Below are 14,209 nucleotides of genomic sequence, written 5' to 3' on the forward strand. Positions count from 1 at the left end.
ATATGTATGACAAGAACAATAGTCATAACAACGAGAATGGGATGGTACATGTATTACAAAAGAAATATTACAGAAACATATTGATATGCATTGAAAATATTCAAAGACATACAGTTTTCATAAACATATATCGCCGTTTTGTTTAAGCTATTAGAAATAGTGTGCAAATAAGATTCGAATATGAATGTGCATCCCTTTTTTTGTAGACTTTAAAACTCTGTGCACGACGTAGAACTGTGAGTTCACAATCAGACGCTAGGGGGCGATGTCGGGAAAACGTCGACTCTAACGTTTCAACAGCCTTTTCCGGTTCGAGCGGAACCTCGTCTTTCCTCTTCTCCGTGCCGTTCGCGGACCTCAACGTGTCCGACAAGATGGCACTTTATAACTTTAAAAAAATTATGGTGGTTCCCACCGCCAAGGTAAGCTTTAATCAACGAATCCATGGTTTTAAAGTAGCTTCCGTTTCAGCCACGATTACAAGACGGCAAGAAGTGACGAACAAATAGAACGTTTTTTCAGAAGAGAGAAAACACGTGCTTGTTGTTCAGATCAGACGCTTAAGGCTCTTTCTGAGTTAGTGACCACAAATTGTACAAATAATTCAAGTGATCTTTCTTTTGTCAGTCTAAAAACACAGGTGATCCATTTCGTGAATGTTGTTCTTGTTGACAGTCTTGATTTCATGCGACATACATGTTAAGAAAATGGTTTCAAATGTAAAAAGACACTTTTTTTTTGATGAAACAGGATTTATTCATATCTGAAGGGTGGTTTGTGTTGACACTTGTTTTTTTCCCCCCTCTTCTTAAGGAATTTATCGACATCACCTTATCCAAAACCCAAAGGAAGACGCCCACAGTCGTACACAAACATTACCAGATTCACAGAATCAGACACTTTTACATGCGAAAAGTGAAATTCACCCAGCAGAACTACCATGACCGCCTCACACAGATCCTCACAGACTTCCCCAAACTGGACGTAAGTACCCATCCCTGGACTTTTGCCCGACTCCTGAGATGTGCTTGTTGAATAGCTGTGCTTGGTCTCTGCAGGATATCCACCCATTTTATGCTGATCTGATGAACGTGCTGTATGACAAGGACCACTACAAGCTGGCCTTGGGACAGATAAACATAGCTAAAAACTTAATTGACAAGTAAGTCTATTGGGGTTCCTTTGCTTTTTGTGGATGTGAAGATGCCTAACTCTGACATGAGCCAGTTGTCATGGTTACCTGGTTCTTTCCTTTCTTGGTCCAAATGGAATGACCAGCTGAAGAGTACTTGTTTTTTTTTCTGTTTATTTTCAAACACTTTCATTAATGTCCTTTTAACTATTTGGTGGCAGTCTGAACTTACAGTATTCGTTTTCGTAAACTCCCTCACTCATCTATAATGCTGTGTTTAGCTGATATTTGGATGCTGTAACTTCATTTTAAGTATTTTTGTTCTACTGATCAACCCAGATTAAAGCAGAGAGACTTGTTCTTTTAATTGTTGCAAATAAGAAGCCAAACCTGCCGCAGGAGCTATCAAGCATGTGTTTTTCTGCATCCTCCAGTGTTGCCAAAGACTATGTGCGCCTGATGAAATATGGAGACTCTCTGTATCGATGCAAACAGCTGAAGAGAGCCGCTCTGGGTCGAATGTGCACCATCCTGAAACGACAGAAGTCCAGTCTGGAGTATTTGGAACAAGGTGAACATTGCCCTGTGCTTGGTTTTATTGTTGTCAGAAGCCTAAATCAGAAGTTACCAACAGCCTCTTTGAATTGTGTTTCCACCCTCGCAGTGCGACAGCATCTGTCCCGTCTGCCGAGCATCGACCCCAACACCCGGACCCTTCTCCTGTGTGGTTACCCCAACGTGGGCAAGTCCAGCTTCATCAACAAGGTGATTGGTTTGAAGTACTCTTGAATAAACTGGATGCAGACTCCGTCATATGTGAGCATGCTGCTGACTGTCGTGTGTTCGAGCTGCTTGACTAAGCTGTTTCCGGAACGGGGTTAACATACATGTTCCTCATCAGGTCACCAGAGCTGATGTTGATGTCCAGCCTTATGCCTTCACCACCAAATCCCTGTTTGTGGGTCACATGGACTACAGATACCTCCGCTGGCAGGTGAGACGCTGCACCTGGTTGTCTTTCAGCGTCAGATTAGTCCTAATTAATCCATTTAATTTGATGTCACAAGCAAGGACTCTGTATTGATGAAAGCCAGGAGAGTCAACCATCGTGATATGGGGGTTTGTTGGGGTGGGAAACGTTAATGCCTCACGGGGGGGGGGGGGGGGGGGGGGGTAGGTGCTGAGACAAGAGAGAGCAACAGACAGTAATTGTCCAAGCGGTGCAGTTGCTGACCAGTTGTAGCGTGTTTAGCGATTATTAAGACGAGGCTGAGGAGGAGAGTTACAGTACTTGGTGGGGCTGTGGATCAGGATCAAAGGGTTTTGGGGGGTGAATCTATCTATCTATCTATCTATTGATACCACGCAGATGGGAATATGTAGACTGGGTGATGATGTTGAAGTGATTACCAGAGATGAAACCATAAACTTTTCCCATAATTTGGCTCAAACCTCGATCTTTGGCTCACAGCTTTGTTACAATTTGATATTTCTCTGCAGTATTCCTTCGCTATGTCGAAATTAACCTTTCCCAGATCTTTCTGAGCAAAACCCCGCTCTAAAATCTGCTGGAGATCTTGTCGATCAATCTCCTCTGTGGCGTGCCTCCTGTGCAGTGTGTTCAGTTTGCCACATTTCCAAAATTCTATGATAACGAGCAGATCTTCCTTCTCATTCGACAATACTAGAGTTATACTGGAGTTTAAACAAGAGACAGAAGTGTGAAAATGTGTGTCTGTCTGAGGAAAGTGTATTAAGTGTGTAGTGAGGGATTCTGTAATTTCTCCTATTGCGAGTTATTTATAGAATGAAACCTCCACAGTAAAGGAGGGAACACTGTAATGCAACACAACAAAAAGCTAAAAAGAAAAGCCCTGTAAGCAACAGTTCTGCTGGCTTATACTAGACCTGGTAAAATGATAAATAATAAAGCTTTCTCCAATGTAGCCTAATAGCTTTGACACTTAAACTTTCTAAGATGCAGTGGGGAGGATGCAACGCTTCACTTTTCCCACAATAATGTTTAGTTGCGTAACATACGGTTTCAGGTTTAAACAGAATTGTGACATCCCTAGTGATTTCTAAATGATAGGTAGTTTGCCCTTTTTACATGGGTAACCATGAAGTCCACAGAAGGAAATGTTAACTTTTGAGGAGGGGGACTTAAAACCAACAAGTAGTATTTCTGTTTTGTCAGCATTGAATTGAATGAAAACCACGCTTTGATGTCTGAGAGAAAACTTTCCGTGCTGTCCTCATTAAAGAGCTATAAATGTGCTTGGAGTTGCCTTAAATCAATGTGGACTGCATGTTTCCTGTCTGTCTGTTTGTGCAGGTGGTGGACACCCCCGGAATCCTGGACCACCCCCTGGAGGACAGGAACACCATTGAGATGCAGGCCATCACGGCGCTGGCTCACCTGCGAGCGGCCGTGCTTTACGTCATGGATCTGTCTGAGCAGTGCGGCCACACGCTGCAGGAGCAGCTGGAGCTCTTCAACAACATCCGGCCCCTGTTCGCCAACAAGGTCAGAGAAAGCAGCGTGTCGTTTGAATCCATGGAGGATTTAGATTTATAGACTCTGAATAATACTTGCAGCTTAAAAAAGTCCAACAAGGTGTTCATTACCCGAAATTGATAGACTTTACAGACACAACCCTCTGAAGCGAAGCTGATGATGACCACCTCAAAGGGCATTATCCCGCTCATACCATGGTTATTTACAAAAGAAATTCATATGAAACTGTAATGTGCTCATCTGCTTGCTCAGTTGAAGAGACTGCTACACATAGTTGAAGGAAATCTTCAGTTGCTTGGCTGTTTCTCTCAGAATAGGCTTTATTTGTGTGTGTGTGTATATATATATATATATATATATATATATATATATATACATATATATATATATATATTTTCTTTTCTTGTGATCATTGATTACAAGAAAGCCTATGACTCAATGCCACACACATGGATCACTGAATGCTTGGAGCTGTACAACACCAACAGGACTCTAAGGCTACGTTCACACTGCAGGCTGAAACGACCCAATTCCGAATTTTTTGCCCCTAAGCGGCCCAATTCCGATCTTTTCATGACAGTCTGAATGACACAGATCCGATCTTTTCAATTGCGACCCAGGCCCCGTGGGTTTGCCGTCCTGATTCCGAATTGTAGCCGTTCTTTTCAATTGCGAGCGCCGTCTGACCGGCCAGGCGACTTGATTCCGAATCGTACGTCATCGACACGCAACAAACGTCATCATTTTGCGTTGAAGTAGGCGGGAACGAGAACGTAAACATCAACCATGGTGGACGATGCTGCTGAGATCAGTCAGTGGAAGAGAAGGGAGGTCACTGATTGGATTAATATTTGGGCTGATCGCTCTTTTCAGGCCAAACTCCAGGGCTCTTATTGCAACTGGGCGGTTTTAAAAAAAAATTCCAGCTAAATGGCCGAGCGTGGTGTTGAACCTTTCCCGCGATGACTTTTTTTTTCTCTCCCCTTTCCGACCGTGCTCAAGCGCGGGGGACCCGAGGCGATCCTCCTCCTCCTCCCTGTTCTGATCCTTAGATTCTCCAGAACGGGTAAATAAAGAGTCCATAGCATTTATTCTGGGGGAAACCTTCTTTTATTACCGTCATCCTTCCTCCGTAACACACAACATGAATGCGCGCCCACACTGCCCCCCCCCCCCCCCCCCCCCTATTCTCTATCGCGGCACGCGCTTGCACACACACACACACGCGGGCGCGCGGCCCCAACACATGCACATTTCCTTTCCACAACAGTGGGTACAGACAATCCCGACTCCATTGCCTTCTTAAAATGAGAAGATTGTAATTGTGCTGCTCCTTCGTGAAAATAAATTTAATATTACAAAAAGAGCTCCGCTTTTGACAACACTGTTGTTGACATCCATTGTTAACGTTGGCTCCGCAAACAACAAGTGACGTCGTTCACCGTTGAGTATTCTTCTGGCTTCTGCGCATGCGGGTCTTGTTTGGGTCGTGTCACGGTCACACTGGAGATCACAAAAGTTCGGATTTACTTGGAAATGTGAACGGTATAGCAAACAAATCAGATTTTTTCAAAAAATCCGAATTGAGCATTAAGCCCTGCAGTGTGAACGTAGCCTAAAGGCCTGTTCACACCGGGACGAATTTCGCCGGCGATTTTCGCCGACGTTTAACGCCTCGTGACTAAACAAAGGGCACCAACGAGAGTGTGCACACCGACGCGAAAAAACGCCACGTGCCAAAGCGTCGGAAAAAAAAACGCCTCGGGTTCGTTTTTTTTTTTTCGACGTGTCGCGTCGAAATCTACTCGACCAATGAGAATGGCGCTTTTGCTCACGTGTCTGGAGCTTCTGAAGTTACAGTAAAACACAACTTGGGGGCGCTCAAACACAAAACTGCCTTGCTGAGCACACATACCAGCGAAGAAGATAGACGCCAAGTAGCGTCTACACTGCCGCAAAGAAATAATGACGGACATTCTAAAATATCCCCGAACCAAGCACCAGTTGGAGCAACTGGTGCTTGAAATATTCATGTTTTCTTTGTTTGATTCTGACAAGCGTGTAAATACTTGCTCTCTTCTTCTGAGTGAAAAGCGACTTTAAGAAGCGTAAAGTTGCGCAGCGCCACCTTGTGTACAGGAGTATTTCTGTTTTACATTAAGCGCCATCTAATGTCAGGGAATGAAATTGCATGTTCACTCCACTCATCGTCAGCAAAAATCGCCTGGGTGTGAACACAAAAAAGGTGGCGAAACACGCTGGCAAATAACGCCTGGCGAAAATTCGTCCCGGTGTGTACGGGCCTTTAGAGCCTTCATAGGAAACTCAATGAAGCTGTGGAAAACCACCCTTGAAGCCATTGGGAAGCCACTCGCACAAGTGTCCATCAGATGTGGGATATTCCAAGGTGATGCTCTGTCCCCACTGCTGTTCTGCATAGGTCTAAACCCCTTCAGCCAAATAATCACCAAGACTGGCTACGGATACCGACTCAGAAATGGGGCCAACATCAGTCACCTCCTCTATATGCATGACATCAAGCTATATGCTAAGAGCGAGCGTGACATTGACTCCCTGATACACACCACCAGGATCTACAGTACTGACATTGGGATGTCATCCAGGCTCCCTCCACACAGGAGGGGTCTCACTCCCAGAAGGAACAATAGCAGACATTGAGGACAGTTACAAGTATCTTGGAGTTCCACAGGCAAATGGCAACCTGGAGCAGGCAACAAGGAAAGCTGCAACAGCTAAATACCTCCAATGAGTAAGGCAAGTCCTGAGAAGCCAGCTCAATGGCAAAAATAAGACCCGGGCAATAAACAGCTACGCACTGCCAGTTATCAGATACCCTGCAGGAATAATAAGATGGCCAAAGGAAGAGATACAGACCACGGATGTTAAAACACGAAAGCTCCTCACCATGCATGGAGGGTTCCATCCCAAATCCAGCACCCTGAGACTGTATGCTAGCCGCAAGGAAGGAGGCCGAGGACTAGTGAGCGTAAAAGCCACTTTCCAGGATGAAACATCCAAGATACATGAGTACATTAAGCACTGAAGCACTCATCCTGGCAGCTCAGGAACAAGCCCTGAGCACCAGAGCAATAGACACCAGACAAGACCCAAGGTGTAGGCTGTGCAAAGAGGCTCCTGAAACAATCCAGCACATAACTGCAGGGTGTAAGATGCTGGCAGGGAAAGCATACATGGAGCGCTACAATCAAGTGGCTGGAATAATATACAGGAACATGTGTGCAGAATATGAACTGGAAACCCCAAGGTCAAAATGGGAAACACCTCCGAAGGTGGTAGAGAATGAGATCAAAGATCCTGTGGGACTTCCAGATCCAGACTGATAGAACAGTAATGGCGAACCAACCAGACATTGTAGTGGTGGACAAAGAACAGAGGAAAGCCGTTGTGGTGGATGTGGCAGTGCCACGCAATGGGAACATCAGGAAGAAGGAACATGAGAAACTGGAGAAATACCAGGGACTCAGAGAAGAACTGGGGAAAGCCTGGAAAGTGAAGGAGACAGTGGTGCCTGTGGTAATTGGAGCACTCAGGGCAGTGACCCCTAAGCTGGAGGAGTGGCTACAACAGATACCTGGAAAGACCTCAGACCTCTTAGTCCAGAAAAGTGCAGTGCTAGGAACAGCTAAGATACTGTGCAGGACCCTCAAGCTCCCAGGCCTCTGGTAGAGGACCCAAGCTTGGAGGAGAAACCACCCGCGGAGGGTGAGAGGGACACCGATTACTCGCCACGGTTCTTACATCTTGGAACTCAAAATATTCCTACATTTAAAAAAATATTGAAGAAGTCCAAATATAAGAAAAGCATGCCAGAATGTGCAACTTTACATTCTTTCACAAAGTCTCCTCCTGCTATGAAACAACCTTCCACTGGGGACAAATGTAGCAGCATCTTTCTCCTGCCAAATTGTCGGGACAGCGAGTCACCAAACTTGGTCACAGAGACACGGAAGTACAGCTGAAAGCTGCGTGATTCAGACTCAGTTCCTGTAGTAGATGGTGTGGGTCAGAGTCTCTGAATGACTGTGGTCAGAAAACAAAGCCCTTTCTCATTTTTCTGCACACGTCTGCTTGTATTCCAGCTCCAGCTTCAGAGAGGTTGACACCAATCACATGTGCTGTGATTGGTCCACGTTCTACACATAGCTTATAAACTAGAAACAGTTGTGAAGCCAAATTGTAGCCAGGTTTTATGAAGGTTTGAAGCAACAGAGGAACTCCAGAGCTCTGAAACCCTCAAACCTCAAAGAACAGACGGTTCAAATGTGTTGTTGACCTGCTGTCATTAGTTTCATACAAGCTCTGGAGGCTGAATTATATATACAAGCTTTTGTTTAATTGTCTAGTTTGTGTTTTTTTTTCTTTTATATTGGCTGTATTGTTATGCACATACTAGAGCACTAAATGAAAAGAATGCCATCACCCGTGTATATATATGTTTGGCCCTTTACTGAGTGAGGTGATCAGGCTAAACTCTGACTCCCAGATTACAGATCTGAAGTGAATAAAAAACCTTCATTCGGGTTTTTAAAGTCTGCTTAAGCTGAAATTTGAAGCTGTCATATCTGACATCACTAAGCATTCGGATGCTTCTGTCCTGCAGCCTCTGATCATTGTTGCAAACAAATGTGACGTGAAGAAGATCAGCGAGCTGACTGAGGAGAACCAGGTGAGAACCGCAGAGACAAAAGAGAACATGAAAGAGAACGTGAAAGAGGGTTCCCGTGTTTCTGTGAGAACCTCAGCAGCACTCTCATATTCCTGCTCTTGCTATCAGAAAATCCTTGCAGACCTCACCACTGAGGGAATCCCCGTCATTGAGACCAGCACCCTGACCGAGGAGGGAGTCATGCAGGTTAAAACCGAGGTGAGAGCCAGAGACTTTCATGCCCCCCCCCGCACGCCTTGTTTCCTGCCTAATAAGACATCTCTCCGGTGTTCGTTCAGGCCTGTGACCAGCTCCTCGCCCACCGCGTCAACACCAAGATGAAGGGCAAGAAGGTCCACGACGTCCTGAACAGGCTGCACCTCGCCATGCCCGCCAAGAGGGACGAGAAGGTAAATCCCACAGGAGACGGACGCTGAGAGGCTGTAAGCTTCTGTGTCTGACGTCTGTCTCTGATGCCTGACTTTCAGGACAGACCCCCCTTCATCCCAGATGGAGCTTTGACCCGCAGGAGAGCCATGGAGGTGGACGCCCCCAAACGCAAACTGGTATGACTAATTTCACATGTGGAGCAGCAAGCGGATCCAGGCAGGATCAGAAAGTGATCTACAGGAAGATGAGGATCACTTTGAAATGGAATAGAAAACTACATGAGGATAGACGGCTTGAAATCTCATTTTAAATTCTTATGCTACATTTTTAGGGCGTAAAAGGATTTTTTTTTGTCTAAATCAAAATAATACATAAGGTTGACATAAGAAGATGGTAGTCGTGTGCTGCTACAGCAAAGGTGACTGACTTGTTTAAATGAAGACTCACTAAACCAAACTTCAGACTCACAGAGGATTTTTGTGTAAAGATGGTAAACTGCCTTTATTTACTTTTTTGTCTGCACACGACAGGAAAACTTTGAAGGGCAACAAATCCAAATTTTGGTGCAGATTTCTTTTTCTGGGCAAATATGATATAAAAAAAGGGTTTTTAGATTTGTGAGAAATGTTCATGAATGCAAATATTTGTAAAGAGGCAAAGTTTTGCTTTTGAGAGAAAATTCAAAATGAAGTCAGACCATAGACACCTCACCTCCAGCTCAATCGAAATGAAGCCGATTCAGTTGCCATTTTTCTGGGATACGGGCGCCACCATTTGGAGCCAGTTGACAGCGATTGGTCTGAGTCACGTTTCTAGGGCAACTACTGTCTCCAATCACCAGGAAGCTTAAACGTCTCAGGAGAAATCTTTCAAACGTTTCAGGTGGGGCCAGTGAAAGTGAAAAATTCTGCTCTGAGAATCTGAGGAGCTCGTTTACAAACCTGTTCAGAGGATTTTACTTTCAGAGAGAATTGGTCTTTAAACACAGTTTCAGGTTAAACTACAAAGCACTGATGAAGATCATCCTCACCGTTGACCTCTAACGTTTCCGTGTGACAGTTTAGATTCTGACATTCAGGTTTGCTCCGAGATTTCTCACCATCAATCTAAAATGTTGCAGGAGAGAGACCTGGAGCTGGAGCTGGGTGACGACTATATCCTGGACCTGCAGAGTGAGTTGGCTTCCCTTCTGATGGAGGAGTTGGTGAAGACAGTCGGCTCACGTCCTGGTGGTGTTTTCAGAATACTGGGATCTGATGAACGAGGACGAGAAGCAGGACAGGATTCCGGAGGTGTGGGAGGGACACAACATCGCGGACTACATCGATCCGGATATCATGAAGGTGAGTGTTAGGATTCTGTGGTGCTGTCAAAAAATAATCTATAGCAGACTTTCTGCAGCTTATTAAGCTGTTACGGTGGATGTCGACAGAAAACAGGCTGTTTGCTAAAGAATAAAATACTAATTTAGAATATTATGTATTATGTCTTTTTTTGCACCTGGATCTCCAGAAAATCAGAAAAACGTTGCTACAAAAGGTTTAAGAAACTGCTTATTTTGACGCCACAGATGATGGTGAAATAGAACTCTGACCAGTTTCATGGGAATCTGTCAAAACTGAATCATTTCATTTTCATCCACAATTTCCGTATTTGATTAAATATTGATCTATTTTTCAAATTTAATTTCAAAACCAGTTTTATTTTATTAAAAAAAACCTTAATATGACTGACAGACCGGTCTGAAACTTTGATAACTCTTGCAGGATGCAGCCTGTAGAAAGGGGGGATTGAGGGCGGAGCTACTCAGCTCAGCACTATTGGCCACGCCCATGTAGAGGAGATATTGGCAACATATACTTCAGATAAACAAGAAACGTGGCTTTTTCAGACATTTAGGTTGTGAGATTCAAAATCATAATGAAAACACCACTGGAGATGTTTTTATTAAGAAAAAAATATTGTCATGGGGGGACTTTAAGGAGAATGGATTTTAATTAATGTTTTTTTCCATGTCTTATACAAAACCAGTAAAGGTCTTAGCTGTAGTTTTCTCCCAGTTTGACTCATCTTTTGTTTTGTTTTTTGCCTCAGAAACTGGAGGACCTGGAAAAAGAGGAGGAGTTGAAGGAGCGAGCCGGCGAGTACGACTCTGATGACGAGAGCGAGGACGAAGACATGCTGGAGATCCGCTCTCTGGCCAAACAGATCCGTGAGAAGAAGCAGCTGATGGTCATGGAGTCCAGGGAGAAGGATGTGCACGGACCTCGCATGCCCAGGACTGCCACCAGGGTGAGAAGGGAAATCTAGGAAGTTCTCCCACCTGAAACGTACCGTGGATTCTAATTTATCCTTCTGAAATAACAACTTTTTAAAATTCAACATCATGTTGTTGTTTTTTTAGCTTTTTCTAAAACATTTTGTCATGTCTGTTATTTATACGAAATTACAAAATCTTTTCATGATTTGTTGCTCTTTTTTCCAGTTTTTTATTAATTACACATGATTCATGTGAAGCCATATCCCTGTTTTTACTTGACAGCTGAAAGGATTGTGCTGTAACTCTGAGAAAAGGCGTTTCTTGTTTCAAATGGATGTTTTCACAGATTTCTGGACTTCTCTATCTTCCTGATATTGGGTTTGAATCAGCTCTGTGTGTTTGTGTGCTCAGGTTGAGAGAAAGAAGCTGGAGAAGGAGATGAGTGAGCTCGGACTGGACATGAGCGACAAGAACGATGTAAAGCACCATACTACACACCAACACTGATTAGAACCTAATCCCATCCATTTATTGATCCTCAAGGCAGAGAACCTTTGTAGAGAAATACACTGAACAACACAGTTAAGGCCCGTACACACCGGGACGAATATTCACCAGGCGTTATTCGCCAGCGTTTTTCGCCACGTTTTTTGTGTTCACACCCAGGCGATTTTCGCTGACGATGAGTGGAGTGAACATGCAATTTCATTCCCAGACATTAGATGGCGCCTAATGTAAAACAGAAATACTCCTGTACACAAGGTGGCGCTGCGCAACTTTACGCTTCTTAAAGTCGCTTTTCACTCAGAAGAAGAGAGCAAGTATTTACACGCTTGTCAGAATCAAACAAAGAAAACATGAATATTTCAAGCACCAGTTGCTCCAACTGGTGCTTGGTTCGGGGATGTTTTAGAATGTCCGTCATTATTGCTTCGCGGCTGTGTAGACGCTACTTGGCGTCTATCTTCTTCGCTGGTATGTGTGCTCAGCAAGGCAGTTTTGTGTTTGAGCGCCCCCAAGTTGTGTTTTACTGTAACTTCAGAAGCTCCAGACACGTGAGCAAAAGCGCCATTCTCATTGGTCGAGTAGATTTCGACGCGACGCGTCGAAAAAAAAAAACGAACCCGAGGCGTTTTTTTTTTTTGACGCTTTAACGCCTGGCGTTTTTTCGCGTCGGTGTGCACACTCTCATTGGTGCCCTTTGTTTAGTCACGAGGCGTTAAACGTCGGCGAAAATCGCCGGCGAAATTCGTCCCGGTGTGAACAGGCCTTTAAGCTGCTTTAGCTTGAGCAAGAACCAAAAATAATCTGTTTGAACAAAAAAAGACAATGTCAACCCAAAAAAATCTTCTGATGAGTGTTTGCCCTCTTTTTCCTCCCATAATTACGTAAAATAAAATGGTTTATGTTATGTATCAAACTTCCTGTGATTAGGTTAGTGTGTAAACTGTACGCACTGTACAACCATTAATGTATTAGCCAGTATTATAAATACATTCCAATACATGTTTTCAGGTAGATTTTTCATTCCGGTCAGCTTTTAAAAGGTGATGGTAAAAATTGATTCTGAAAGTTCTTGGGAAAGCTAGAAAAAGGGAAAAAAAATTACTTCCAAAAGGAATGCCTTAAAGGTTTAGCAACCAGCTGGTTGGCTTTTCACCTCCGAGCCAGCAGGTGGCGCTCTGCACCTTGAAAACTGAAATTGCAGCCACAGGCCATGGTTTATTTTTGTCAATAAATACATTGCTGCCCAAATGAAGTCAGTAAAATATAAACTAGCTATCAACATTTATGTTTTATTAGTAGAATTTTGTAATTATGGTCAGTTTGCAAGTTTATGATTTTATCACTGGGGTCCATCTAGAAGTTTTGCAAAAAGACCTAAAAGGCGTGTATGAAAAGTATTTTTACTGAGATTTAACTGCTGCTTTCATTTAGTTTCTCGAGTGCTGTTTTTTTTTTTTAAATAAATGGACATAAGATAAAGACTGAACCACTTTTTAGAGTGTTTTGTTTTAAATGAATGAATTTGAAACATGAAAAGAAAGACAATTATGATTCAAAGGTACAAACAGGGCAAAGCATTGGAAAAACAAACTTTAACCTAAACAATGTCAAAGTTTTCAATTTTTCTCGAAATTACAGTTGTTAGAAATTTTATGTATCTCAGAGTAAAAAAATTCTGTAAATTAAGAAATTTAGATTCACTTTGCATGAAAAGTAAAGTTTGGTGAGTGCAGCTAAATCAATATTGCCCCACAATATGTAGACAATATATTCTCAGATAGTGATGTTTTTCAACCTGTCATTTTATGGTCTACTTTAATGTGTTTGTATGTTCAAATATAAAAAATGTAGAGATTTTTTGAACGCTGATCTCATTGGTCTTAACTCAAGTATGTTTATCTGTTTAGAGCCACTATGCTGAGCAGGCTCGCCGTTCCCGCAGCGTTGCCAAAAAACGCAAACGAGAAACCTCCGCTCCTCCCACCTCCAAGACCCGCAGCCAGAGCGCCTCCCGCCCACCTCGAGATCAGTCCGGCTTACGGGACGCTAAGGTGGGTCTCAGGTTTCACACCTTTGCAGTCCTTCAACTTGTAAATGTTCTCTCGCAGCTGAATAATCTAATAGAGACTCCTATTTATTTGGGGACAAAATGGGTATATCCAACAGATTCCCAACTTCTAACATAAACATGTTAACTTCCTGTTTTGTTTCTTTGATCCTTAGATGGTGAAAAAGGCAAAGAAGATCATGAAGAACTCGCAGACAGACCGAAACCGGGACGGCAGGAAAGGAGAGTCGGACAGACACGTGTACGACCTCAAACCCAAACACCTGCTGGCCGGAAAGAGGAAGTCGGGCAAAACTGATCGCAGATAAAACGGCTGCTTTTGGACTTCTTCATGTCTGAAAATAACATTTCAATGAAACTCAAGATTAACCCACCCGCGTAATATGATAAGTGACTATAATTCAATTTTGTCAACTGTAAAACCTGAAGCAGGTTTAGAAATAAAATTGTCAGATTTTGGTCAGTTTTTGAACTGATTGTTTGTGTGTCTGTTGGAAGTGAACAGCTTGTGTGTGGCTTAGAAAATGAGGATAAAGTGATGACGATGAAAGAGTCCATACCGAGGAGCCAAATAAATTGACAAGTTAACTAAAAAGCCGTCTGAGTGTTTTTGTGAAGTTCACCTGTAGGAGAGCTCTTATTGTTAA

General features: G+C 43.4%; 1 protein-coding gene across 1 annotated transcript; it reads left to right on the forward strand.

Moving 5' to 3' along the window:
* The first annotated feature begins 263 nt into the window (after positions 1-263).
* Positions 264-14,157, forward strand: gtpbp4 (GTP binding protein 4). The gene is made up of 17 exons (XM_023965153.2): positions 264-422; positions 814-984; positions 1,059-1,162; positions 1,567-1,703; positions 1,797-1,897; positions 2,034-2,126; positions 3,468-3,659; positions 8,293-8,358; positions 8,467-8,556; positions 8,637-8,747; positions 8,826-8,903; positions 9,848-9,899; positions 9,970-10,070; positions 10,822-11,019; positions 11,399-11,464; positions 13,402-13,545; positions 13,718-14,157. The coding sequence occupies exons 1-17, from the start codon at positions 375-377 to the stop codon at positions 13,868-13,870; spliced, it is 1,905 nt and encodes a 634-aa protein (XP_023820921.1). The 5' UTR covers positions 264-374; the 3' UTR covers positions 13,871-14,157.
* The last annotated feature ends 52 nt before the right edge of the window (positions 14,158-14,209 follow it).

Source organism: Oryzias latipes, chromosome 17, assembly GCF_053564925.1.
Source record: "Oryzias latipes strain Hd-rR chromosome 17, Olatipes_Hd-rR_3.1".
NCBI lineage: Eukaryota > Metazoa > Chordata > Actinopteri > Beloniformes > Adrianichthyidae > Oryzias > Oryzias latipes.

Excerpts from the sequence above, each read along its gene's own strand:
- gtpbp4 (XM_023965153.2), top strand. The coding sequence starts at position 375 with ATGGCACTTTATAACTTTAAAAAAATTATGGTGGTTCCCACCGCCAAG. Across the intron at positions 11,020-11,398 it reads TGCCCAGGACTGCCACCAGG|GTTGAGAGAAAGAAGCTGGA; the intron begins GTGAGAAGGGAA and ends TTGTGTGCTCAG. Across the intron at positions 11,465-13,401 it reads ACATGAGCGACAAGAACGAT|AGCCACTATGCTGAGCAGGC; the intron begins GTAAAGCACCAT and ends TTATCTGTTTAG.